This window comes from Myotis nattereri (genome assembly GCF_964212035.1).
Source record: "Myotis nattereri genome assembly, chromosome: 16".
NCBI classification, from domain to species: Eukaryota; Metazoa; Chordata; class Mammalia; order Chiroptera; family Vespertilionidae; genus Myotis; species Myotis nattereri.
The window spans coordinates 23,438,318-23,464,130 of record NC_138091.1 but is presented as its reverse complement, the minus strand read 5'-3'; the positions used below and the strand labels follow the sequence as shown (position 1 = coordinate 23,464,130).

The 25,813-nt window shown below is 41.5% G+C and overlaps 1 protein-coding gene across 2 annotated transcripts in view; it reads right to left on the bottom strand.

Annotated features, from left to right (window-relative positions):
* BLMH (bleomycin hydrolase) overlaps window positions 1–25,813 on the bottom strand; it is a 41,454-nt gene that overhangs the window by 4,336 nt on the left and 11,305 nt on the right. Inside the window, exons 7-11 of one of the 2 annotated variants that reach the window (XM_081109034.1) lie at window positions 16,827–16,982; window positions 15,797–15,955; window positions 15,618–15,685; window positions 14,898–15,015; window positions 11,953–12,022 (exon numbers count right to left, since the gene is read on the bottom strand). In XM_081109034.1, coding sequence (XP_080965160.1) covers window positions 11,953–12,022; window positions 14,898–15,015; window positions 15,618–15,685; window positions 15,797–15,955; window positions 16,827–16,982 — 571 coding nt within the window. The remainder of the gene's footprint in view (window positions 1–11,952; window positions 12,023–14,897; window positions 15,016–15,617; window positions 15,686–15,796; window positions 15,956–16,826; window positions 16,983–25,813) is intronic. The other variant, XM_081109035.1, reaches the window with a different exon arrangement.

The window sequence follows — 25,813 nt, the reverse complement described above, 5'->3', positions numbered from 1 at the left end:
GAGATCTAAGACGAGATTAAGGTGACGAATATATTATCACTTATAAATTAGATATATTTTATATATTTCCTGGCTTTGTTCTATGCAGTATTTCACCCCGCTAACGAGCTATGTGTGGGTAATTTTGGTTGTTGCTGCTGTTTTGCAAAAGGGGTATGAGGAAATCGAGGCCTGTGTTCTGCTCTGATGGACCTGCCTGGCAGCGTGGACTTAAGGAAGCCGGACTCCTGGGGCCTCAGTAAGTCACCACCGATCGTACACCTGACCGTGAGGACTCCAGTCTGAAGAAAGGTTTCCGGGGAGAAGGCAAAATCCCCACTGACACTTATGTCACAATTAAACTTCCTAAAAGACAGTGAGAAGCCACTCGACAGGACATTCGTCATTTAACACGACATTGTGGAGACTGTGGAGTAACATGGGAAAACGTTTAAAAGTGACAAAAGTAAAGAACATAAAAATAGCATATCTTCTTTTATTACAACTATGTTACAAATTGAGATATATGGGGGGGGCATAAAAAATAAAATTATAATTTTATACAGGAGGGTGGGTGATTTCCCTCCTCTAAATGTCTGGAATGTTTTATTGCTTTTTTAGCCTTTAAAGATTACCCAAATAATTCATGCTCGTTATAAATAATTTTGGAAACATGGGAGAAGGAGAAAGAGGAGAAGGAAGAAGAGGAGCAGGAGAAAGAGGTGGATGAGAAAGAGAAGAAGACAAATGTAAATTTTAAAACTGCCTACAATGGAATAAGCCCTCTTCCAATTTTACACAGATCTTGGATAGTTTCTGCATGTAGGCTCTATACATTTAATAAAAATGAGATATACGCACTCCTTTATTACAAAGTATCATACGTGCTGTTTTCCAATATTGTTCTTTTCATGTTGATAAACAAAGTTACTAGTATATCTATTTACATCATAATGTCTAGGTGCTGAATTTATATGGGTAATCGGAAATGTACATCAATCCCTCGCTGATGGAACCTAGATTGCCTTTTCGTGCTTAAGAACAACACTGCTATAAACATTTTTGTAACTAAATCTTTGTTACATCCTTCATTATAATAATGGTTGCAAACATTTTTCCAGTTATGTCATTTGCCTTCTAATTTAGCTTTTCATATCTTCGAATCTACTAAACCTTTTTATTTTTATGAAGTCAAACTTATCAATCTTTTCCTTTATGGTTTCCAAATTTGGTATTATATAAACATTTTTCTGCTATGATAATGAAAAAATAAGAGAAAAAAGTAGGCTGAGTGGTAAGAAAACATTAGAAACATAGACTCAATGAAAAACTCATCATTCACTAAGGCCTGGACACAGTCTAGCCCCCAATTATGAACATACACAATTTTAACAGATAACTAAGTAGTGACAATTTATCAACCACTTGTTAGGTACCCGCTGCACAAATCATGCCCTAATACCTTACATTTATAGAGAGCAGCGATTTTCAACCGATGTGCCACAAGAATTTTTAGAACATGAAATATCTGGCACCTACTGAACAGTCAACCAGTGTATTGCCACACACGTATGTTTTAAAAGTTCTTGTGGTATATATACACCAGTTGGACATCGCTGACGAAGTATGTTGTAAATGTGTAAAATGACACGATCCCTATGAATGGCATTTTGTAATACTGAGAAAAATTTCAAATGCATCTATTTACCCTTTACATTAAGTAATGCCATTTCTGGGACTTTATCCTACAGACACACAGTACTTGCATGCACACAATATAAAACATGCATTCTGTATCTACTTACCCACAATGACAATACTTGTTTAGCTTTTACTATGTGTCAGACACTATTCTCAGCATTGTATATATACATAAATTCACTGCAAGACTGTTTGTATCAGCAAAAGTCTGGAAACACCCAAGTTCTGTTAGTGCAGGAACCGGTTAAATAAACTATGGTACAGACAATGGAAGGCGATGAAGCTGCAGTGGCGTGGAAACGTACTGATAAGGAAACTCCAAGACATGCCGGGTAAGTGAAGTGGAAGCAAGATGCAAAGCAGGGTATGAGGAATGCTACCTTTGGTGCACTAGCACACTGGAAAATGTAAGAGAAACGAACAGAAATGGTAGCCTGAGAGAAGAGCAGGAAACAAGACTCCTCCTTACATATGTTTTTGTATTCTGATTTTGGAATTTTATTAAATGTAAATATTAATTGTACTATTTATTAAATATATTTTATTATTTATTAAATGTATTACACTTTAGAAAGCAAAACACACAAACACACACACACACACACACACACACACGTCTGTAGGGACCCGACACTTCACAATACAATTTCATATCCACTATCCTTGTTTTGATTTTAATCCTCACAACAACATAATAAGGCAGCCAGAGCTGTGTAAAGTCACGCAGCCAGTAAGTAAAGCCCACACTCAAATCCAGGTCTTAACTCAAATTCAGTCTTTTTCATGGGGCTCGGCTTCCTCCAACAGAACACTCAACAGCAAAGAGGCAGACAGCTATGGCTCTGGCAACAGGTAACAGCGTGTAATCAGCTTAGGCACCTAGCTCTTCGGAACCAGTTTCATCTGCTCACACCCCCGCCCCCCCATATCAATGGCCACGTGCCTAGTTTTCATAGGGTCTGTTTAAGAGGTCTTTTGTCTCTTTAAATCAGATGCCAAGTGTATGTATTCAGAAGAATGGAGAAAGCACGGGCTGGATGCTAACTCCACACGCGCCCCCCCCCACCCCCCCCCCCAAAAAACCCAAACAACCCACAACCAGAGGAAGGGAACCAAAATCACCACTTCTGAGACAGACATTTGGACAGTGATCTGAGAAGGGGGTCCTTTTTCCTCCAGAGTAAACACAAAAGTACGTGGTGAGGACACAACTCCTGCTCCTGCACCTTTTGCTGATAGCATCCTTAGAGCTGGATATGAACTGTGGCTTCTTTCAGAAATAAGTTACAGAAGATACTGTCTCCCTGGTAAGTCTACTAGGAGACAGGCAGGGTGGAAAGTGTGGTAGGGAAAGAGAGATGCTTTGATTTGCGGGTTGTGTTTCTTTAAACCATCAAACCACAATGAAGTTCAGCAGGAGAAGTTGCACTTCCTGCTGCGAGTCCAGAAGCCTGTCCCCCTCGGCTCAGGAGGGGAGGCAACACCCCAGTCTGAATTCCCCTCCCTGGGCAAGTCTGAGCACAGGAATCTGCCAGGATCTTGCTGCAGGACAGGAGAGGGAAATTCAGGTGTCATCCAAGGTTCTGTTTTCCCGCAGAAATTCAATGACTTCTCTCTGACCCCAACCATCACTCCTCCGATCCGTTTCAGGCAAAGCCTCATTCTGATCACTCCTCCAGAGCCCCACGGAGGGGGTGGCAGGCCGCGTTGTTTCTTGGACTGACGCCTCAGACCTGCCCAAAGATGCTGCACGTGCCTGGAGCTGCCCTTTCCGGCTACCGTTTTACTTCCTTTCCAAAAAAGCCACAACCCTAACCTCTCTCCGAAAACACCGCTCACCCCTGAAGAATTGCCCAGGAGCCTCACATTTCTCATCACCATCTCCCATGCAGTTTATCCCCTGTAATATTTTATGCTTATTCTTGTGTTTATGGTTTACACATTTGTTCTTATAATACATTACTAACACCTTATGCTGCAAGATTTACAACCACAACCGTCCCAGTTACAATCCCCCCCCCCCCCCCAAGCATTTGAAGGGATTGAGGACTGAAGAGGCATCACAGGACCCCTGGGCTACCACCATCCTCCACCCTCCGAACGTCTCCAAAAACTCTTAAAACCCAACCCCAAAGCCTCTTCCTTGACTCATTCTCGGACTGCTCTGCTGCAGTGCTACTGACCACCAAGTTCCCCTGACGTCATCTAGTCCCCTGGCTTCTCTGACTCCTCCCGTTCCAATAACCGCAGCTTTCACGTCTTCCTCCTGTCTCCCCGCCCAGGGAGCCCTCCCTGGTTCGTCCTCTTCCTGTCGTCTGCCTTCTTGGAGAAATCACCTCTTCTGCTTTTCTCAGGCTACTTGTCCTGTATCTCACAGCCTGAGGAGCACACCAGGAACGTCACTGTGCCACTTCCCAGGCCCCTCACGTTCTCTTCCTGTGTCCCAGGTGCGCATCAGCTCCTCTGAGGGTCAGGGACACTCATCTCACCACGGCCTGTGCACGGTTCCCCGCATCCCGCCAACAAAAGGGAGGCGATGCTATTGCTAGTGGTTTCCCCTCAGCACTGGGCGCACTCACCTCCTCTGCTTCTCACACGAAACGAGGCCCCCATGACGAGTCATCCACCAGTAAACTGTGCTGTCGCGTACCGGCTGCACCAGGTCCTGCCTTCTTGGAGCTAAAGCTAGAACCAGGGTAGGTCAGCCCTCCTCTCGAAGGGAAAGGTTAAGGAGCCTTATGTGCTCACTCTCCTGCCCTCGTTTGTCTACAGACAACATTAACAACAGTCACAATGAGAGCTAATGTTGTGAGCACTTCGTATCTGCCTGGCACAGTTCTCACAATGGAGATATACGATTATCATCCCCATTTATAAAACTTTTATTTTTGTTAATCCTCACCTGAGGATATTTTTCCACTGATTTTTCTAGAGAGTGGAAGGGAGGGGAGGAGAGAGAAAGAGAGAAACATCAACGTGAGAGAGACACATTGATTGGTTGCCTCCCACACACCCCCTGACCAGGGCCAGGGATCAAGCCTGTAACCAAGGTACGTGCCCTTGACCGGAATCAGTCCGAGGGCTGATGCTCTGTTCACTGAGCCAAACCGGCGCGGGCTCTTACCCCCGTTTATAGCCAAGGAAACTAAGGCTTAGTCAGGTTCAAGGCCATGGCCAAGGCTAAACGGGCAAAAGGTAGAATTGCCAGGATGCGTATCAATGTCGTCGGCTCCAGGTTCTACGCTTTAAAGTCCCCATCCTTCTCAAACGAATGCAAACACAGGTTGGAGACAATCTGGTGAAAATAACAGATCCTCTCTACAAGAAAGAGCAACACACGCATACAACTCCGTGAAGTGGGAGGGGACTTCTCCCTGAGCCTGCCGCCTGGTCTCAGGCCTCTTCCCACAGCTGCCTCCTCTCCTAGTCAGTAGCCTCTCCTCGTCACGCAGTTTGATAAGAAGGCAGGAGCCAATCTGAGGGCACATGCTTCCTGTTCCAGGCAAATGCACCATCCTTAGCCCAGCCATGCAGGCTCCTCAGTGAATAAAGAATGGAGGATGAGCAGTCCCCCTGCAGGAGCTCAGATACCCACACTGGATGGCAGCAGCACGTGTCCCAGGCCTGGAGGCAGGAAAACCCTGAGGTGACACAACAAATTTGTGTCCTGCCCTTTTCCAGGAAACCAGAAGCCTCTGCTTTTAGCTCATGTAATTTTCTCGTTTCAGCAAATTCAGCTCAATACTGTCTGTAAGTTACTATATCTGTGCTAGAAATCCAAAACTGAATCTCAAACAGATCTGCAAATAATCAGTTATCTCTTACAGGCAATGGACATTTTTGGGGAACCTGCCTGTGTGAAATTAAGAAATCTGAATCCCAATTCTCTGACACTGTGCAACTGAGGAAACTTATAGTGGAAACACTCTAAGTTTCCAGATTTTTCCCCCACATAAAACACGGGTATAAAACTCTTGTATGTGGGGCGCGGCTACAGTGTTTTGGCCAGGTTCAAGCCTCGGACTAATGAAGTGACAGGGTCCTCTCATGGCCACGTGCAAGTCCCAGCTGGAGGGCAGGGCCCTCCCAGCACAATTATAGCCAACGGCTATAGCTGTAACCTTGAACCTATGGTCCGAACACGTGGCCCCACGTGCCTTGTGATAGAGTTCGGGTGCATGTAGTTGAGTAGGGTTGGAACTCACGAGAATGCTGTAAACAACGTGATCACGCCCCTACTTTGCCTCGTGGCATCTGCTATAAAATGAAGACACGGCTTGTGGGCGTGGGTGCTGTCTCCTCATCAGGGAGCAGCGTCCCATCGAGACCCAGCTTTCATTCTCTTGTCTGTCTTTTCTCAATCCTTTCACGCCCCCCGCCCCCCCACTCAGGATCACCTTTGGCTGTAACACTTGTACATATCCCAAGTTACTCTACGTTGAAGTCGTGAGGAAAAATAAATACAAATACTTTAGCAAACTTTGAATTCTTATCAAGCAAGATGCTATGAACTACATGTCCTGAGGCTCTCTGACAGAAATATGGAATATTCATCAAACTCTTTAGAATTGTATAACAGTGTACAGTTTGAAAACTGCTTTCACACATCATTTCATTTGATGGATATAGACAAGCTGTAGGACTTCAAAAGGAAGCATTAAGTATACATGTTACTGATAGAGAATGTGAAATATAAGGAGTTAAATTACTGTGGAGCATTTACAACTCAGAAAGTGGTAACTGTCTCCTGGTTCCATAGTGTAATGTTACAGGAAGCCTATGGTGATTTTTGTACCTCGCTGTGGCCATATCTCCAAAATCACCTGGGTAATTTGGCTGGCGAGGCAATTAAAGGCCATACTACTGGTTTTCAGGAAGCAGAAGCCTAGATATAACCTGAATCACACACACACACACACTTCTTTCCAGATTAGCCTCTAATATGCCAAAGTCTCTAGCTGAAATCGTCCTGAGACTCCCCTGTAGGAGGAAGTCTGGAAATTTTACTAAAATGAAATCAGAAACAGAGAGGCTTATTTATAAGGAAATATGAAGAATGCAGGTTAAAACCAATATCAGACATTCATGTATCTGAAAGCCACAAAAACAATTTGAAAAATGAAACATCAATCTTGGTTCAAAATTAAAACCAGAAGAGACAGACTTTCAAAAAATATAAAGATTTCTTACAGTGACCATTGAAGAAACAGAAAATAACGCTCGCCTGACCCTCACTTAAAAACTGTTACTTAGCCCAGCCGGGGGGCTCAGTGGTTGAGCATCAACCATGAACGAGGAGATCACGATTTGATTTCCAGTCAGGGCACACACCAGGGTGGCAGGCTTGTTCCTTGGTAGGGGGTGTGCAGGAGGCAGTCGATCAGTGCTTCTCTCATCACTGATGTTTCTATCTCTCTCTCCCTCTCTGAAATCAATACAAACACATTTTAAAAAGAAAGTTATTTAGCATATTAAGAAACTAGGCTAAACAAGCATTAAGAACTGTGCTGTAATTCCACACTCAGAGCTCTGCTGTTCCAGACTTCAGGGCTGGAACGCCATCGCATGACTATGTAAACCAATCATAAAGAAATTCCATCTAAGACTGGTTCATTAGAAAGACCATCTAGGAATTTATTAACTACCAAAAACACTGTTGTAATCATGGTAGAAGGTTGATAACTACTGAAACTGGGTGATGGGCCCATGGGTGGGGGTGGTGTTCTTAATTCTATTTTGTTTACTTTATATATGCTTGAAATTGCCCATGATAAAAAATTAAAAAAAAATATTACAAAGCAGCATTTGCAAAATAATTCTGGGGAATTTAGGGTGATTATATATAGTTCCTTCCTTGCACAACTCACAATGTACTAACTTTAGACATAAACGCTCAGGAATCCCCGGCCCTCCCTCATATTTGCAGCCAAAACGGTGCTTTAAGAGCCCTTTCTCCTGACATCAGACATTTACACGATGTCTTCAGATCCTTTATACAGTTTTATGTCCCCTCAGTCACTAGTTTCTGGTAAAGAAAAAGATCATGAAGTTACCTGTTAGTCCCATGAGTGCACTAGATGCTACACTAGAACCGAGAAGCTGAGAGGAAGCACAGAGTGGTTAAGAAAATGGGCTCCAGTATCGGAGCAGGGTGGCCTCGGCTTGAGGAGTATGAAAGTTACTCTAACAAGTCTATACATTTTTCAAAATGAAAGACAACGTAACATTCCAAGGTCTGTTCCTTCATCCAATTTGAAATCAGTTTCTGACATAATCCATAAACAAGTTACAAAATGCAGAGTCAAGTATTTCAAGAAACAGGGGAGGAAAGAAAGCCACGTTGGTTGTTCAATATGTTAGATATGCATCCAATTTTCAGTCCCAAGGAATCAGCCTTCACCAACATGAAGTAATACAAAGGGCCCAGTAAGACAAGAATTAATTTCTCCTTTAATATCTCTCACGGTAAGAATGATTTCCTTAGTGGTCTCTGGACAGGAAGGACCATGAACATGACCAAGGGGAAAGACTAAAGCCAAGACTGGGGAGAGGGCAAGGCTGCCCAGGTATCTCTCTTCTCTTTACCTCTAGCGTGTATTAGAAACCATCAATCTTTTTTTTTTTTTAAGTTTTTACTGATTTCAGAGAGGAAGGGAGAGGGAGCGGGAGAGAAATATCAATGAAATATCAATGATAAGAGAGAATCAATGGATTGGCTTTCTCTTGCACGCCCCCTACTGGGGACCGAGCCTGCAACCCTGGCCGGTTCATGGGTGGATGCTCAACCACTGAACCACACCAGCCACGCAGAAACCATCTATCTTAGCCGGCAGAAATCCCAAAGAGAATGGGAACAAACTATTAACAATGTTATCTATAAAAGCAAAATGCCATCAGTGCTGTTTAAGACTGTCACGTCTCCCTAGAGAACACAAACAGAGGCTCTGCCTCAGGCATGCTCACCAATACCAACCAGGATGACGGACAGGAAGGCCCAGCTGGGATAAACACACATCACCAGTGTAACAACATGCTGCACACGCTCCGAAGGTCAGGCCAAGTGTGCCAACTAAATTAGATCATGTTTTCTTTCCTTCCTTCCTGTTAAGCCTTCATTACCAAGAACTATATGGGAATAATTTATTTTGGCTTTGAACGAACTATTCCCTACCCCCACTCAGTTCAATTTCTTATCTCTTGGCTCTCTACTGAAATGCTTTGCTCTGTATAATCTCAGGCATTTCGGTTATTCGAAAAACAAAAAAAGTTACTTTAATCTTAACTGGACAGCTGCAGATTTCACCAGGAAGGATTACAGGCAGATCATCAAGATCAAGACCTCAGCTCTTTCAGCATACAGCCTTCTGTGTCCACCAGTTCTGCTCCCATGGACTCAACCAACCGCAGATGGAAAATATTTTGGGGGGAAAAGTTATGTTGTCGCTGATATAGTTAGGCATACAATGGTTGTGTCTGTACAAAACATAGACTTTCTTTTCTTGTCATTATTCCCTAAAGGTAACAGTATAACAGATATTTACAAAGCATTTACACTGTATTATGTATTAGTATATACTATCTAGAGATGATTTAAAGTATACAGGAGGGTGTGTGTAGGTTTTATGCAAATACACCATTTTATATAAGGGACTTGCACATAGGTGGATTTTGGTATCTGAGGGGGTGCTAGAACCAATCCCCTGTGGACACAGAGGGACAACTGTAATAACAGAAAGAATTAGTCAGCAAAAGCAAAAGTTGTGCTGAGTTGGAGTCGAGAAGTACAGCTGAATGGAAAAGAAAATTAGCAATGTGGCCAGAATCCTCTTTAAGAGGAGGTATTTAGGTTCAAAGTAATAAAAACAATAACTCACACTGTCCAAAACACCAAGTATTTGCCTGGCTTTACAAGTGTTTATCCTCTCTTAAATGGACCTCAATGCCATCTACAAACTCAGTGACTATTAAAGATAGAAACATGTCACAGAAGCAATCCAACTGATCCAGGCTCATCTAAACAAACCATAACTTAAGTCCTTTTCCTAGACACTAACTTCTATAACAAACCCAAGTACAGGGACCAAATCAGACCAAAATGAAACGAGCTATGAGGTTCATCTGAAGCAATATTTTATGTTTTGAAATGTTATAAATAGCAAATCCTTTCCATTCAAGATAAGCTATTCCCTTGCATTCCTTTCTTAACTATCTTCAACTTACAGATAGAACTAAATTGTAAATGGTTTATTTTTAAACCTTCTGCTAGCTTTAAGATTTATACCCCTCTCCACATGATCCCAATGTGTATTTGCCTTAGAATGAAATTAATCTTACAAGAAATCACCGATTAAAAAACACGTTGCAGCCCAGGCAGGTGGCTCAGTCAGCTGGAGTGTCGTCCTGAGCACCAAAAAGGTTTCGGTTCAATGCCCAGCCAGGGTGTGTGCAGGAGGCCACTGATGGGTGTGATGTTTCTCTCACACATTCATGTTTTTTTATCTCTCTCTCTCTCAAATGAATAACTATATCCTCAGGTGAGGATTAAAACAGTTTGTTTCTAAGCAAAAAGTATATGCTGCACTCTAATAGGTAACAGTAATTTAACAAGCTCCACGGCATCAGGAATAACAGAAATCACAGAAGGGGGGCGTGCAACTATCCTGATGAACAGAAATGCTCTAATAACACTTGTGCTTATTTACATATAAGCACTGAGCTGCTGAGCGTCACAGCAGATCCAGGGACAGTCAGCCAAGCCCACCAATGACCATTTCATGGGGAGAGGAAGACTTGGGACGACAGATGGCCTTCAGGTTTTGGCCATTCTATATAGGCCTGTGCTGCCCAATCGCAGAAGACGGTCAAGTTCAAACTCAAGTTAACGGGCTCTTCTAAGACAGACGTCTTCACATTTAAACACTGACGCTCCACCTGCTCACTTCTAGACCTCCCCACTCCGCCTCCCCCTCCACCCTTCACCTTTGGAAATCCTCACGCTCTGAGGAACGTAGTTGGAAAAATCACTGTTCTAAACACAGAGGGAGGCAACGGGCCAAGATTTGCTGCGATCTCTATTTTCTTTTTTTTAAAGAAAATTTCCAAGTGTCTGGGAATCTTACTAGCTTCTCTATCACATCCTCCCAGTCTTCTATCTAGTCCAGTAAGCTGTGATTAATGTGCTTTCCCTAGCCTGAATCCACTGGCTGAAAGTAAGGAATATGAAATCTGAAAAAGAGCGGCTACAAAATAACACTAGCACCTAGCACACGTGCAAACACATGCACACATGCATAATACTCTATAGTAGTCACCACTTTTGGTGTGAAATCGTAAAAATTAAAGCATAAAAGCTCCTTAAAAGGCTTTTATTTATTATGAAAAACAGTCTTTAAAAACATGGTCTCAAAAATTTGCAAGAAAAACATACCCTAAACCAGCGGTTCTCAACCTGTGGGTCGCGACCATCGGAAAACACATATAGCATATCAGATATTTACATTACAATTCATAACAATAGCAAAATTACAGTTATAAAATAGCAACAAAAATAATTTTATGGTTGGGGGTCACCACAACTGTATTAAAGGGTCGCAGCATTAGGAAGGTTGAGAACCACTGCCGGGCCTAAACTGTTAATGGTGATCTGTGGGTGGTAATATTAGAGATTTTTATATTTTTCTTTTTATCTACATTTTTTTATTTTTCTACAACTCATATATTACATGTGGGGTGTTCTTTAAGTCTAATTATTATCATTTACTTATGACTTCTGCCTGGGTTTTGTCAGAATAAAATAGTTCTAACCAGTAACCAAAACATTCTTTTCCTCTAGAAAAGGGGAAAAGACTCCTAGAGTCTCCAATAAATGCCTAAAGTTTCTTGACAATCCCGCTCTCCCACTCAGAGGCTGACTTCTAGAGAGTTAGTGCAATACATGAAAATGCACCCAGTGCTATATAGCAAGTGTCCTGGCAAAGAGCACTCAACTTCTCATTGGCCAAGGTGATCTGGTACAAAGAGGTCTGGTAGGGTTGGAATGAATGCCAGCACGTTCTGGTCTGTGTCAACCTGGGGGATTCAGGCATGCTATTTTGGTCAAGAGGATACTGGGGGCAAACTGGTTCCTCAGATTTTTCCCGAGAAGAGTCTATCCAATGGGACCCGAGACTGAAAAATCCTCCTCCTTGGGGCTGCTTTCTACCCGTATCTCTTGAGACAGACAGCAGAGCAGACTCCAGGCACCCTGCGTTGGTATTACCAGCTTAAGCTCACCTTTGTGGCCATGGTCTTCACCCCATGAGTTCTCCACTCTCCATTTCGTGAATACACCCTCCTCATTATCCTGCAAAAGAGTGGATAGTTTGAAACCGGATCTCCCCTGCTGACGTGTCATGTTAATTTTAGCTTTTCCTCAGCCCCTCAGAAGAAACAGCCTCCTCTATACAGCCATGATACACATACATGACAGGACCATGTCTTTTCTACTGTAACTAAAGGGATACTCCAATAGAAGTGTTTGAAGCACTTGGGATAAAAAGGCAATGAACCTAACAAAGCAATCATATTATTTTCTCCTTTACACTGTATTCTATACAGAAAACAAGCACATTAAAATGCTAGCTGGCTAAGAAATACGAAATATTAAATTACTAAAAGCAGTGAACACCATCTGAGGCCAGGACTCTTGCTTTTAATTGATGAGCGTTCTTTGCAAAGGCATTCCAATGTATTTATTTTAGAAATTATTCTAAGATCCGATCAGTTTAAGAAAGAAACAAACACATTCTCATCATTGCCTAATTTCCTATTTAAGGGAACCAAGTACTGACACTCTCCAAATGTGTGCTTTTACTGATTCAGTTATACTAATATTAAATTTAATACAATAGAGATTGAATGGCTAAGCAAAAGTAGAAAGACTGTTTTCATAAAACAAAACCCAGGCAGTATACTGTTCTCCCTCTTCTATCTTCGTAAATAAAATAAGGTCAATTTTCATCTTCTTAAGGGGACACTGATACACATCATAAAAACCTTCACTTAAAGTCTTTACTATCCTTACAGAGAGGGACAAGAGGTTCCATTTGGGAAAAGACTTTTCTCCTTCATGCTTAGCCAGGGCATTCACTTATGTCAAAACAACTTAAATCTTTGTAGCATGAGAAGAGAGCTGGCTCCGAATTATCTCCTAATGATTTCATCTGTCAACTCACACTTGCACACAACTACATGAGTCTCATCTACATGGGATTTGACTCTATTCTTGGCAGGTTTCTTGGATCTCTGAAATTTTCAGTCTCAGAAATAGCCAACAACCAAACCCACAAGTTCAAACATCCATATCTGTACTACCCCTGAATTTTAGCCCCAGGTACCTTTAAAACTGCATCACTAAACTATACATTCTAAGACTAACCTATTCAATGTCTGTTTTGGTTTTCTGTTCCCCCCATTTTAGTCCATCTTTACTTTACTTTTAAATACCATGGTCAGAATCTATATTACCTAAGGTTACTTATTATAATAAGTCTGAAAATGCTCCCTCTTCTTTCCTTTGCCGATGAATTCCTGCATGACCTAGATCAAGATGTTCTCTGTCATCTACCAATATAGAATAATACCTGGACCTTCCTCACAGGGATTCTAAGAAATCAGCAAGAAGAAAGAATATCCCAAAATGCAGCAACCAGCATTTATCTTTGCATTACCATTCCAATGCAGCGCAAGCTAGTTTTAGTGGTCAAAAACTCAAACTGGAGCCCTGGACGGGTGGCTCGGTTGAAGCGCTGTCCCATACACCAAAAGTCTGGAGGTTCGATTACTGGTCAGGGCACATACCTAGGTTATGGGTTGATCTCTAGTCGGGACCCGCAAGGGAGGCAACTGATCGACGTTTCTCTCTCACACCGATGTTTCTCTTCTCTCTCTCTCTCTCTCTCTCTCTCTCTCTCTCTCTCTCTCTCAAAATCAAGAAAAGCATATCCTCATGTGAGGGTTAAAAACAAACAAACAAAAAGAAACCTCAAACTGGAGGGAAGAGAACAATCTCATTATAAAATTCCAGATGAAATAATATAAGTTCTGCTTTACACTATTAGCATTAGCATATAAAGTAGCTCCATTTCCCTGAGGAAAAAACAGCAGGTTAATAAACCATGCCAATAAAAGAGTGAAAGTTCCAGAGAAAATGGTATGGTATGTATATTTTTATTTATACATAAGTATGTATGATTATTAATTCGGAAAAATATGAATATTCTATAACAGATGGAAAATAAAAAGCCAAACCTCTCCTAGAAATGACAAGGTCTTTGATTTGTTTTCTAACAGTTTTCTAAATAATTTAAAAGTTTCACCTTAATTGAAGGAACTTTAGTTATAAACACTGAATTTAGTAGGTCCAAACATAAATATGAACAACTTAGTAGTATTTTATTTACTTTAGTATTTTATTACTTATGGTATTTTATGAAAAGTTCCTTCTGATGTCGTTATTTTGTGACTTTCTTTCAGGAATTAGACAGGTTAGAAAAAGAAGACTTTTGCTTGTGGTAGTAAAGAATTTAAGTGGTTTGAAGTCTTTTCTTCCTTAGGATCCCTGAGCACAGGTGTCAAATAGCCTTTCTACAGCCTAGAAATGGGGAGGCTTCTTTGTGAAAAATAAAGTCTCAGCTGCTGTTTCCAACAGTGTGTCCTAGAAATAGTGATGTTACTATTCAGAGTATTTCATAGGAAATTCAAAATACTTTACATCCAATTTCCCGAAGCTCTGCATAAATCCAGTAATGGATGGGCATGGAGTCCACAAATTACTGTTACTGACATTTTACTGCAGAAGAATCTGAATGACAAATGAAAGGAAGATAAGTCTGAACACACATTATCAAGATACGAACACTTTCAGGGCACATTTTAATTCCTCATTCAATAGAAGTTATCTTCTCCCAGGTTCCCTTCACACCAAGAACTTTCAAAGTTATAGAAAAACAGTTACTTCCTTACTCCCTGCTGACCCAAATTCTGCTCCCCATGGAAAGTTCCTATTTTCACTACCTCTGAGTTGCAGCCAAACCTCAAGTGACGGAGGTACAATGTCTTGCTTGGAAGCTAACTTTTCACAAAGAACACCTACACTATGAAGCTCTGATGGATAAACAGTCTGCAGGAGAATGCAGGTCCACCTGTGTAAACGCTGTGGTGGAGGCTGAGCGTCATACCTTCTCTGAGACCGCAGTGAAGATCATGGCGTGGGTCATAAGCGACTCACCGAAAGTCAACCTCTCAGCTTTATTCATGTTCTTCAGGGAGACACCAAACACTAACTCATGGTCATAGCTGGAAAAAAAAAAAAAAAAAGACAGTACAGAATAAAGAGAGTATCATCAGGGGGATAAGAGAGCTTCTGGTTGTAGAAGAAACAGAAAGGGCCCAACAGCTCCATGTAAATATGGGCTGTAGCTCTGCAGAGAACTGAGTACATGCAGAATTCAGTCTTTCAATGGCGCTCCATTCTCTAGTGTCACAAGAGTACTCCAGAAAACACAAACTTCCCATCTCAAAAGTTGACAAGATGAGCTTGGATTGTTATTTTGGCAATAAAACTTAAAAAAAAAAGCTTTTGAAGTAATTTATTTCAATAATTTACACAGTAATCAATTATTTTTTTTACGTGCCTTTCTCATATGGAATGGCTTTTTACGAATATCCAACAATTTCAATGCAGACACAAAGTATGATCTTGACTTCCCAAGTCAGAGCATAGAAGTATGTGGAGTTTTGTTAAGAGTCTTCAAGCTCTACAAGATGGAAAGAAAGAGACCCGCCCTCAGGCCAGCCCTACTCTTTGGGTGAACCTCAGCCGAGTCACTTCGTACCAAGAGTGCACTCCAAAAGCAACAACCCACAAATGGCTTTCTATTTGAAATTCTTGCACTCACACATTCATGTCACTGAGGCCCAGCTTGCCATTGAAGTGTTTTCCAACATCACAGCCAAACCACACAGCCTAGAAATAGAGGAAAGAAGAAGAAAGTCAACATAAATCCTATCTTCCTACTACAAAGATGTGGAGGACGAGGTTTTAACCCCAAAGCAGAAGACACAGAACAATACCAACCTCTCCATCTTTGATGGAGGCAGCAACCATCTTTTTCAATAAGTCAATGGGCTGGTTGTTATATAGAGTTTTTCTCCCTCCAACCATATTGCTTAAGTAGTCAACCGTGTAAAGTTTGTTGTACTTGTGCTGGGGCCGAGGGTCATTCACTAAACAAATCTATTGAGATCAAGAACACGTTGATGAGAACCTGAAACCAAGAATGTCAAGCAAGACACATACGTCTCCTCCAAGTTCATATGTCTGCATCAAAGCTCATCACCTCTGCCTACAAGAATAAGCATTACAAATATATTGCTAAATAACAGAGAAACAAAAGGTGGCAAGGTCACTGAAAGAGTTCATTGCATATTCTAATTATCCCAAGGGACACATTTGGGACCTGCATCTTTCCTACTGGCAAGAATTAGCCCAAAAGTAATTCTGAAGAACTGCATGCAGTAAGGCCAGATGGAGATCCCATCACTATAAGATCCCTGCTTTCAAGTGACAAGACGGGCTTAACACCTAGCAATACCTCAACGGAGTTGGGATTCCAATAATAAACCATTTACTTATGAGAAGGTCAGGAGGACAATAAAGGAAGGCGTCTCTGGTCATCTTGCTGGGCAGTGGAGGAGACCTGACCAAGGGCGGGAAAAACTAGGATGGGCCATTGCTCCCTTCCATGAGAGTCCCCAGAGCGGGGCGTGGGGAGGGTGCACTCCAGAGGTACTCTGAAACCAAACTAAGAAACATTTTTATTGTCTTTGCACCTGGGAATGATTCTGGGCCCCAAACCAGGGAAGATGTGGGAATTAAACTGACTGCTAGCCTACAGTTAGAAAAGTCTCTGAAGAGAGGCAATGGGAATCCTGATATGATCAACTTTATTAAGTCCATCAAATACCTCAGAGGAAGCAGGGAAAAACGTTTGTTTAGTTTCTAGTTTGATGATCATGCATGCTAACCCCGGAATCTTACAACCTTCCTTGTAGTCAACAGGCATTTGAAAGTAAACAGCCAGTGGCTGCCAGTGCCCGTCTCCAACCTTATCTTCCATATTGAAGAGTGGCTTGACATGTTCCCTGTAAAACTCCAAGGGTGTTATGGGGCCAATCTTCTGATAATTTTTATCTTTGTCTCGATACTCCCAGGTGAACGTCTCTGGTGGATTACCCAGACAGATGCATACCACTCGGAATACCTGCAAGAAAGGAGGGGTACAGATGAGTGACGGCCAGTGGGAAGTGTTATTTACCTCTTCATTTTCCTCAAACTTAGGAAATGTAAGAAATCAGTGGCTAAATTCAAGCCAGAAATTTCACAGGAAATCTAATATTGTTCCAAAATTTGGAAGGTTAATGTTCAGGATTTGATATCAGTCAACTTCTGAATTCTTAAATAAACACTCTGAACAATACAATTCTGAAATATTAATATTTAGTGCTTAGGATTTGCCCTGCAAATTAAACTTCCTTAGCCAAGAAGCTGCGTACCACTGATACATAAGACCTGGGTTGCTGCTCTGCTGATTACATTTCAAGTGACAAATAATGACATATATTTTATAAATGGGTTTCCTTCCCTTCATTCTCCTAGGTTTTGCTTTGATTGTGACAGGGGTCTCCACTCAGAGAAAAGTCATTAACTTTTCAGTTGAATGACAATGTCTGATAAAAGTATTATTAGAAAAAGAATAACTTTTAGTAAGTAGTAAGGTACCACTTTTTGGGTTGTGAGACCATACGTATTTCCTAATGATGTCACAACACCTTTAAGAAAGCATCATAACAATCAACCTTTATATTATTTTCATTGGAGTATAGAAAGTACTTCTTCTCTTTTTAAAAAAGTATTTTTATTGATTTCAGAGAAGAAGGGAGAGGGAGAGAGAGATAGAAACATCAACGATGAGAAGAGAATCGTTGATTGGCTGCCTCCTGCACACCCCACACTGGGGATTGAACCCACAACCTCATATGTGCCCTGACTGGGAATCGAACCATGACATCCTGGTTCAAAGGCTGACACTCAACCACTGGGCCACGCCAGACTGGCAGTACTTCCTCTTCTCTATCAAATTTGCTATATCTTTAAGAAACAACAACACTATAATCTGCCCCTTCTTTCTCCACCCCAGACACCACTGTGATCCAGTTTCATCACTGATTATCTGCATTATTTGAACCATACATTTGTATACTCCATTACCTTCAAGAGCAAAGAAACTTATATTTAAGTGTGCCTATTTTGTGCTAGATACTAAATATCTGTTAAGTTTACGTAATTCTCATAACACTCTCTTAAAGTATAATTTTCCCTCCTTCTATCTTTTTTTCAAAAGAGATCAAGGTTCAAATTAAGTAACCTATTTAAGGTCACATAGCCAGTAAATAGCAGAGCCAGGCTATGAACGGAGGTCACACACAGTAAAAAAAAAAAATGTGCTTCTTGGGTACAGGGTTTAAAGGGGAACATTTACTGAACAACTACTATGCCGTACTACAATCTCTGAATACTACATCTCTTTTTTTTTTTTTTTAATATATTTTATTGATTTTTTTACAGAGAGGAAGGGAGAAGGATAGAGAGTTAGAAACATCGATGAGAGAGAAACATCGATCAGCTGCCTCCTGCACATCTCCTACTGGGGGTGTGCCCGCAACCCAGGTACATGCCCTTGACCGGAATCGAACCTGGGACCCTTCAGTCCACAGGCCGACGCTCTGTCCACCGAGCCAAACCGGTTTTGGCAACATCTCTTATTCCTCTAAGTGATAGATGTGGTTCCCATTTTTTTTTTTTTTACAGATAAGGAAACCAAAATTCAGGGAAATAAATTGCTTGACTGATGTTACAAAGCCAATAAATGGCAGAATTAGGATTTGAATTCTGAATTCACTTTAGTGCTCTTCCTATAACACCACAAATTAAGCATTTAACATTTACTATCACTTTCTAGGTTTCTCCAAAAGATGATAATAAACTTCTTACGGGTAAGGACCAGGTCATGGATACTCTGTGTCTCCTATAGCATCTAGCACTATATCTGACCTAGAAATAATAGCTGATCTGAACATTGTTCCGTTCTCCACATCACTACAGGATGAATAATTTTAGAAGCACCACTTTCTTCAAGTCACTTTCCTTTTCAACAGTCAGGAATGCTTCCTTAGAACCTCCTACAACAAATCTAAACTCCATGACCTGATTTATTCTTTTACCTTTTCTAAAACTTTTTTACATAGGCATAACTTACATTCAGTAAATAGTGAAGTACACTAACCTTAAGTATACAGATCAATTCAGTTTTTTACATATACAGACACCCATGTAACCACCATGAAGATCAATCTATAGAACAGCTGCCAGAGGTTCTCTGGCCCCTTTGCAGTCAGTAACCCAAACCTCCCTCAATTTAAAAGCCCATTCTGACTCACATACCCATTCATTAGTATTGCCTGTTCTTTAACTGTATGTAAATGGAATCATACAGCATACTCTCCTTTGTATCGGGCCTCCTTTGTTGATGGAATGCTGTGAGATTTACTTATGATGCGGTGAGTATCAGTAATTTGTTCTTTATTGCTGTGTGCTATTCCATTGTGTAAACATGTTACAATTTCTCTACTCTCTTAGTGATGGACAGGTGAATTGTTTTCAGTTTGGAGTTATTATAAATAATGCTGCTTACAACATTTTTAACTAAACAGCTTTTAAAGGGGTTGAAGGAATTTACATGCTCACCAGCAAAGTAAGAGAGTTCCAGTTGTTCTGCATTCTTGCCAATACATGGCATTATAACTTTACGTTTTTGGTGGGTACGTAATGTGGTTTTAATTTGCATTTCCCTGACAAGCATGGTAGGATTTTAAAGGCTCTTACAGCTTCACCCATCCTATTTCCCATCCTGGACTCTGAACTCCCGCCAGGCTTATCTGTGTCTATCTTTACTGCCTGCTCAATGCACTCAGCTCACTGTCACCTTCGTAACTTTGTCTCCTGTGTTCCTCAGACCCCAATCCTAGTCCCATGCTTTAAAGCTCAGTGCAAGATGCCCCTCCTCCAGAAAGTTTCCACCAGTTATTCCAGCTCACATTAACTGCTCCCTTTGCTAAATACTTCTGGTATAAAAATGTAACATTCCACAGTGCCATTTACGTTTCTCTAATGTCTCCCTCATTGGCCTTAATCTACTAGCGACAGGATCTGGGTCTTAGAATATCCCACTGAATCCTAGAAGAACCACACTGAAAACACTTTTCTTAAATCCAAAGTTCTTCTCCAGTGACTGGTGTGAAATTTGAATTTAGGAATCCAAACTGCGCTTCTGCTCTCTTTAAAAACACTCTGATGACGAGGCCTTACTCACATGTATAGGCAATGTTTCCCTAGACTCCAACATCCAGCACTAGGTCATACATGCCAGCTCCAGTCCATTTCTTTTTTCTTTTCTTTTTTCATTTATTTGTTGTTGTTTTTTTAATATATTTTACTGATTTTTTTTTACAGAGAAGAAGGGAGAGGGGATAGAGAGTTAGAAACATCGATGAGAGAGAAACATCGATCAGGTGCCTCTTGCACAACTCCTACTGGGGATGTGCCCGCAACCAAGGTACATGCCCTTGACCGGAATCGAACCTGGGACCTTTCAGTCCGCAGGCCGATGCTCTATCCACTGAGCCAAACCAGTTAGGGCAATTTCTGACTGATAGACCACGGATTCACACCTGCCACAAGCTGATTACAGTAGATTATCACCTATCAATTCCATTTATAATTAAGGACACATCCTCCTTTTTCCTCTAGTTAAAGGAAGAACAATGGCTCCCAAAATATTGTTATTTTCACATTTCATAGATTAGAATCTTATACATTGGCAAATTCTGTATTGGATGGAGTGACTGCCTAAACTAGTTTTTTTAAACTTCAAAATGAGGTGTAATAAGTACAGGTAAGATTAGGGTGGCCAATCCTACGCATGGTGTAGTCATTCTTGGAGCAGTGGAGCTACTTTACCTTTTAAATAATGTCCTCCTAATTCTATGGGCTATTTCTATCCCTATGACCTCAACCAGGGCAAGAGGATCACAGAGGATCACCTGAGCCAAATCATAAAGGCCCTCTAAAAGCAGGCAAAGGGAAGGCTGAGAGAGCAAAACAGAGCTATAGCCCATAAGAAACACACCTCTCCTTGGACCTCCGCTCTGGAGAACGCTCTTCCCTCACTTTCCTCTCCCTTCAGAGATGTCCGCTCCCACCTCTGTTCTAAAGAGAATCATCTATGCCTGCCTGCTTTCTTAACCCCCACTCTCAGCACACCATGTAAGGAACTTAGTTTTTGGTGCTCCTTAGCCATTCTTGAGGAGTTGGACAGTCAGGACTTCTCCAGATTGACTTCCAGGGAAATTCACTAGATACCCAGTCCCTACCTGGCTTCCTTACCCATTAGAGAATGTACACCCAAGATTCCCCAATTCTTAGTCTGCATCCACATGTCATCATCAACCGCTGAAACTGCAGTGTAGCTATTTCTCTTCATCATCCCCAGAGCATGCTAGGCCTCAAAAAACCTTGGGACACATTGGAAACTGATACCACGGTTCAAATTTATTCTCCGAACCAAAGCTAGAAAACAAGGGCTAGGTCTGCCAATGACATTAGACCTATAATTAAGGATAAAGAGACTCTTAATCCATGTGTTATTATGGAAGACAGAACCTGCTTCTACTGTCTTTTAAAAGAGACAGATTAAGCTACAGAAGAAGTTATGCTTGCCTTTCATTTGTTATGCTCTGTTTTCCAAGACAGCAACTTCCTTTGCTAGGATTTACTGTGTGGTTAATGAGCCTGAACCACCTTAGAGCATCTCCCTTTTAATGTGGTATCATTCCCAGGTTGGTTGCCACCACAAAAGGGAAGCAGCAGGGCATCACATTAGCAACTGCAATCGAGCCACTCTAGCCATGGATTAATGAGCGCTGGGATTCACATGGACCAGAGAGTCATTTTGTATTTGCACAGCAACAAGGCCAATGATGCTTTATGGCAAATGGCAACTTTATCCTGAGGACATTGCCACTGGTAACTGTGGTCAAGACAATGACAATGAGATGAGGAAAGTTTTCAGACTTAAATGATATGTACTTTCAACTAGTAACTGTTGTCACATGTGTACGAACATCTGTGGGATTGTGATCAATTCTTTTTCCAGGTCAGTCCGGCCCAATGACGATTAAGACAACAGCCCTGACCGGTTTGGCTCAGTAAATGGAGCGTTGGCCTGCAGACTCAGGGGTCCCGGGTTCGATTCCGGTCAGGGGCATGTGCCTTGGTTGCGGGCACATACCCATGGGGAGTGTGCAGAAGGCAGCTGATCAATGTTTCTAACTCTCTATCCCTCTCTCTTCCTCTCTGTGGAAAATCAATAAAATATATTTTTTAAAAAAAGACTAAGGGCCGAAACCGGTTTGGCTCAGTGGATAGAGCGTCAGCCTGCGGACTGGGGGGTCCCAGGTTTGATTCCGGTCAAGGGCATGTACCTGGGTTGCGGGCACATCCCCAGTGGGAGATGTGCAGGAGGCAGCTGATCGATGTTTCTCTCTCATCGATGTTTCTAACTCTCTATCTCTCTCCCTTCCTCTCTGTAAAAAATCAATAAAATATTAAAAAAAAAAGACTAAGACAACAAAGTGAATTTCTGTGTGCTCTGAAATACATCCTAAATATAAATATGAATGTTTTACACTCTAATTTACATAGTACCTTATTGTGCACTTGATTCCCTATCTAAAGTAAAAAGTGTTCAATCATTTCCTCCTTCTCCCCCCAAAATACAGTAGAATTCTATATTGAATCCTTTTGCAGGATAAATTCTTATACCTTATTGCATATGTTTTATAAATGTGAACTTTTATCAAAGGTCCATATAAGGAATGAATGAGAATAAGGATAGCATCCCTTTCTCCTGGATTTTAGTAAAACTGTGATTTCAGACATGCTGCATTGTTTTATATCTAGAGCCATTCCCATTCAAGTCAGTTTGTAACACGCTGGAAGGAATATCTGGCTCCAAGCCAATTAACAAGAGTTAATTAAACAAGCTCTAATTTTAAATAATCTCCAGGGTCCCTGGTACTGTATTTTCTTGATAAGAGACTCTGCTGTTCTGAAATAACATTCCCTGTTCCCAAAGGCACCAAACCGGCAGTGAGCTCTGCATATCCAAGTGTGCTCTCTGGTGGGCAACTCGGGAGTGTCACCTGCTTCTCATAAAGATGCACTTGGCATTCAGGACAAAAAAGACACCAGACACTGAGCACAAGTCATTATACAGAACTGAAGACTGAATAACAGAAGCAGGATGGGAAACAGGAAAAGGGAAAAGGACACAGAAAGCATGAGACATGACACACAGGGAAAAAACTGTGGCTCCCAGTTTAAAGACAAATGACGTGGGACGGAGTTAATTTCCATCCCCATGGTAACTAGCAGACAGACATTGAGTGAGAGGAGGAAGGCAGGATAGAACAGTTGACAACCAGTCATAAATACGTAGGAGGGCGAGAGTTTAAAGCCAGCTAGCAATGGCTCTCAACCTTCCTAATGCCGCGACCTTTAATACAGTTCCTCATGTTGTGGTGACCCCCAACCATAAAATTATTTTCGTTGCTCCTTCATAACTGTAATTTTGTTACTGTTATGAATCGTAATGTAAATATCTGATATGCAGGATGTATTGTCAGGGGTCGCGACCCACAGGTGAGAACCGCTGACACAGGCAGACACAATATTGAATTACAGTAAGGTCTAAAGCACTGGAGGAGCATTAGCTACGCCTACGGGAAATATGCATAGTTATGCTGTCCTTAGTAAGTTATTAAGGACTCTAACTTTTTAGTTTTATTGATGGACAAACTAGGCTCAAAGGTAAAATGACCTATTGATCAGAGTAGAATGGCCACAAGTACATTTAAGTGGTTACAGAAAATAGCTGAACTTGGAAGAAAGTTCAGTGCTGCTGGTAAATGAGCTAGTTCTAAGAGGGAAGGACTAGGGACCTTGGTGACCACAGAGAAAGAGGAAAGAAGGGAGGACAGCTCTCTACCGCTTTCTGGTGGGGGTCTGTTTTTAAAATAAATAAAAACCCACACAGCCTGGCCTGCAAAAGCAGGCAGGGAGATACTTTCTGGAGGCATTATATATATTTTCAGGCTAAGAAAACACATAAAAAGGTACATTTAAAAAGTATGTAATGTTAAAGGAAATGAGCGCATGTGGGGAGCTCCACATAGATTATAATAGTCAAATGATGATCTTGAAACCACTTCTAGAGTGTTTTTTTGTTGAGTGGTTTTTGAATCAAAGAAATCAAAATTTGGTGTCTAGACCTACTGAATCTGCATTTTAACAAGATCTCCGGGGTATTCATACACACATTAAAGTTTGAGAGCACCAGTTTAGACCACATCTATTCTTTCCTTCCTCCAAGGCCTTGCTTCTTCAATTAGCTCTCTCATTTACATATCCCTTTCCACACACTGGTTCCCTCACACAGCCCCAACCGCCCAAGGCCTTCCCTCATAGCTGCAAGCCCCCTACTTCAAGATACCATAATATCACCAGTTCTTTCCTTTCCCTTGTCCCTACATCAACCTGGTCCAAACCACTATAATCTCTCATGTACACAACCGTAAGAGCCTCCTCACTGGTCTCCCCACTTCCTCTCCTCTTGTTTTACAATCCATTCTCAAAGCACCAAAGGGAATTTTTTAAAAACAAAAATTAAGCCACAACACTCCTCAGTGTGACCCACCCCCCAATGGTTACCCCAACTCCTTATCATGACCTATAAGCCCATATTGATTCTTACTTCCTCTAACAGAGGTCCTCAAACTTTTTAAACAGGGGGCCAGTTCCCTGTCCCTCAAACATTGCACACAGGCACACTGCGGGCCCGGGGACGAGTCGGCTGCTAAGCAGGACAAGCAGCAGCGGCAAAAACACCCGGCGGGCCAGATAAATGTTTTCCGAGGGCCGCATGGGGCCCGCGGGCCACAGTTTGAGGATGCCTGCTACAAGATCTATTTCAGCCACTAGCACATTCTTTCCAGGCTCGAGTCCCAGTGCCTCCTTTCCGTTGCTCAGAAAGACCAAGCTTTCTCCCAGTATCGGCCTTTGCACTTACTCTCCGCTCTGTCTGGTATGCTGCGTCCGATCTTTGGTAGCTGAATTCTTCTCATTACTTATGTATCAGCTTAGATTTATCCTCAGAAAGGCCTTTTAACATCCCTCTTTATTCTCCTAACCCCTTCCCCAAACTTTATTATACTTCTCTATAAATAAGCTTCTTGTTTTGCCCTTTAATTTTTTCATTGTGACTTGGCTGTATCCATTGCTCATTTGTTTTGCTTTATATTCAAATTTATTTAAACTAAAAAAAAAAACAACACAAACAAAAACCACCAAAATAATTCACCCATTTCTCCCACCCACCAAACCCACACCTCTAGCAACCTGTTCTCTGTATCTATGAGCTTGAGTTTTAAAAATATATATAGATTCCACATATAAGAGAGATCATTTTGGTATTTGTCTTTCTCTGTCTTATTTCACTTAGCATAATGCCTTCAAGATGCACCCATGTTGTCACAAATGGCAAGACTTCTTTCTTTTCTTGTGGCCAAATAATATTCCACCGAGAGTATACATATACACACATATACAGTATACTACACACATCTTCATCCATTCATCCATTGATGGACAGGTTGGTTGTTTCCATATCTTGGCTATTGTAAACGCATGCTGCAATGAACATGGGAATGTAGCTATCTTTTTGAAGTATGTTTGTTTTCTTTAGGCAAATACCCAGAAGTGGAACTGCTGGATCATATAGTAGTTCTATTTTTAAAATCTGCGGACCCTCCAGTATCCTCCATCGTGGCTGTATCAATTTACATTCCCACCAACAGTGCATAAGGGCTCCTGTTTCTCCACTTCCTTGTCAACACTTGTTACCAGTATTTCTAGTCT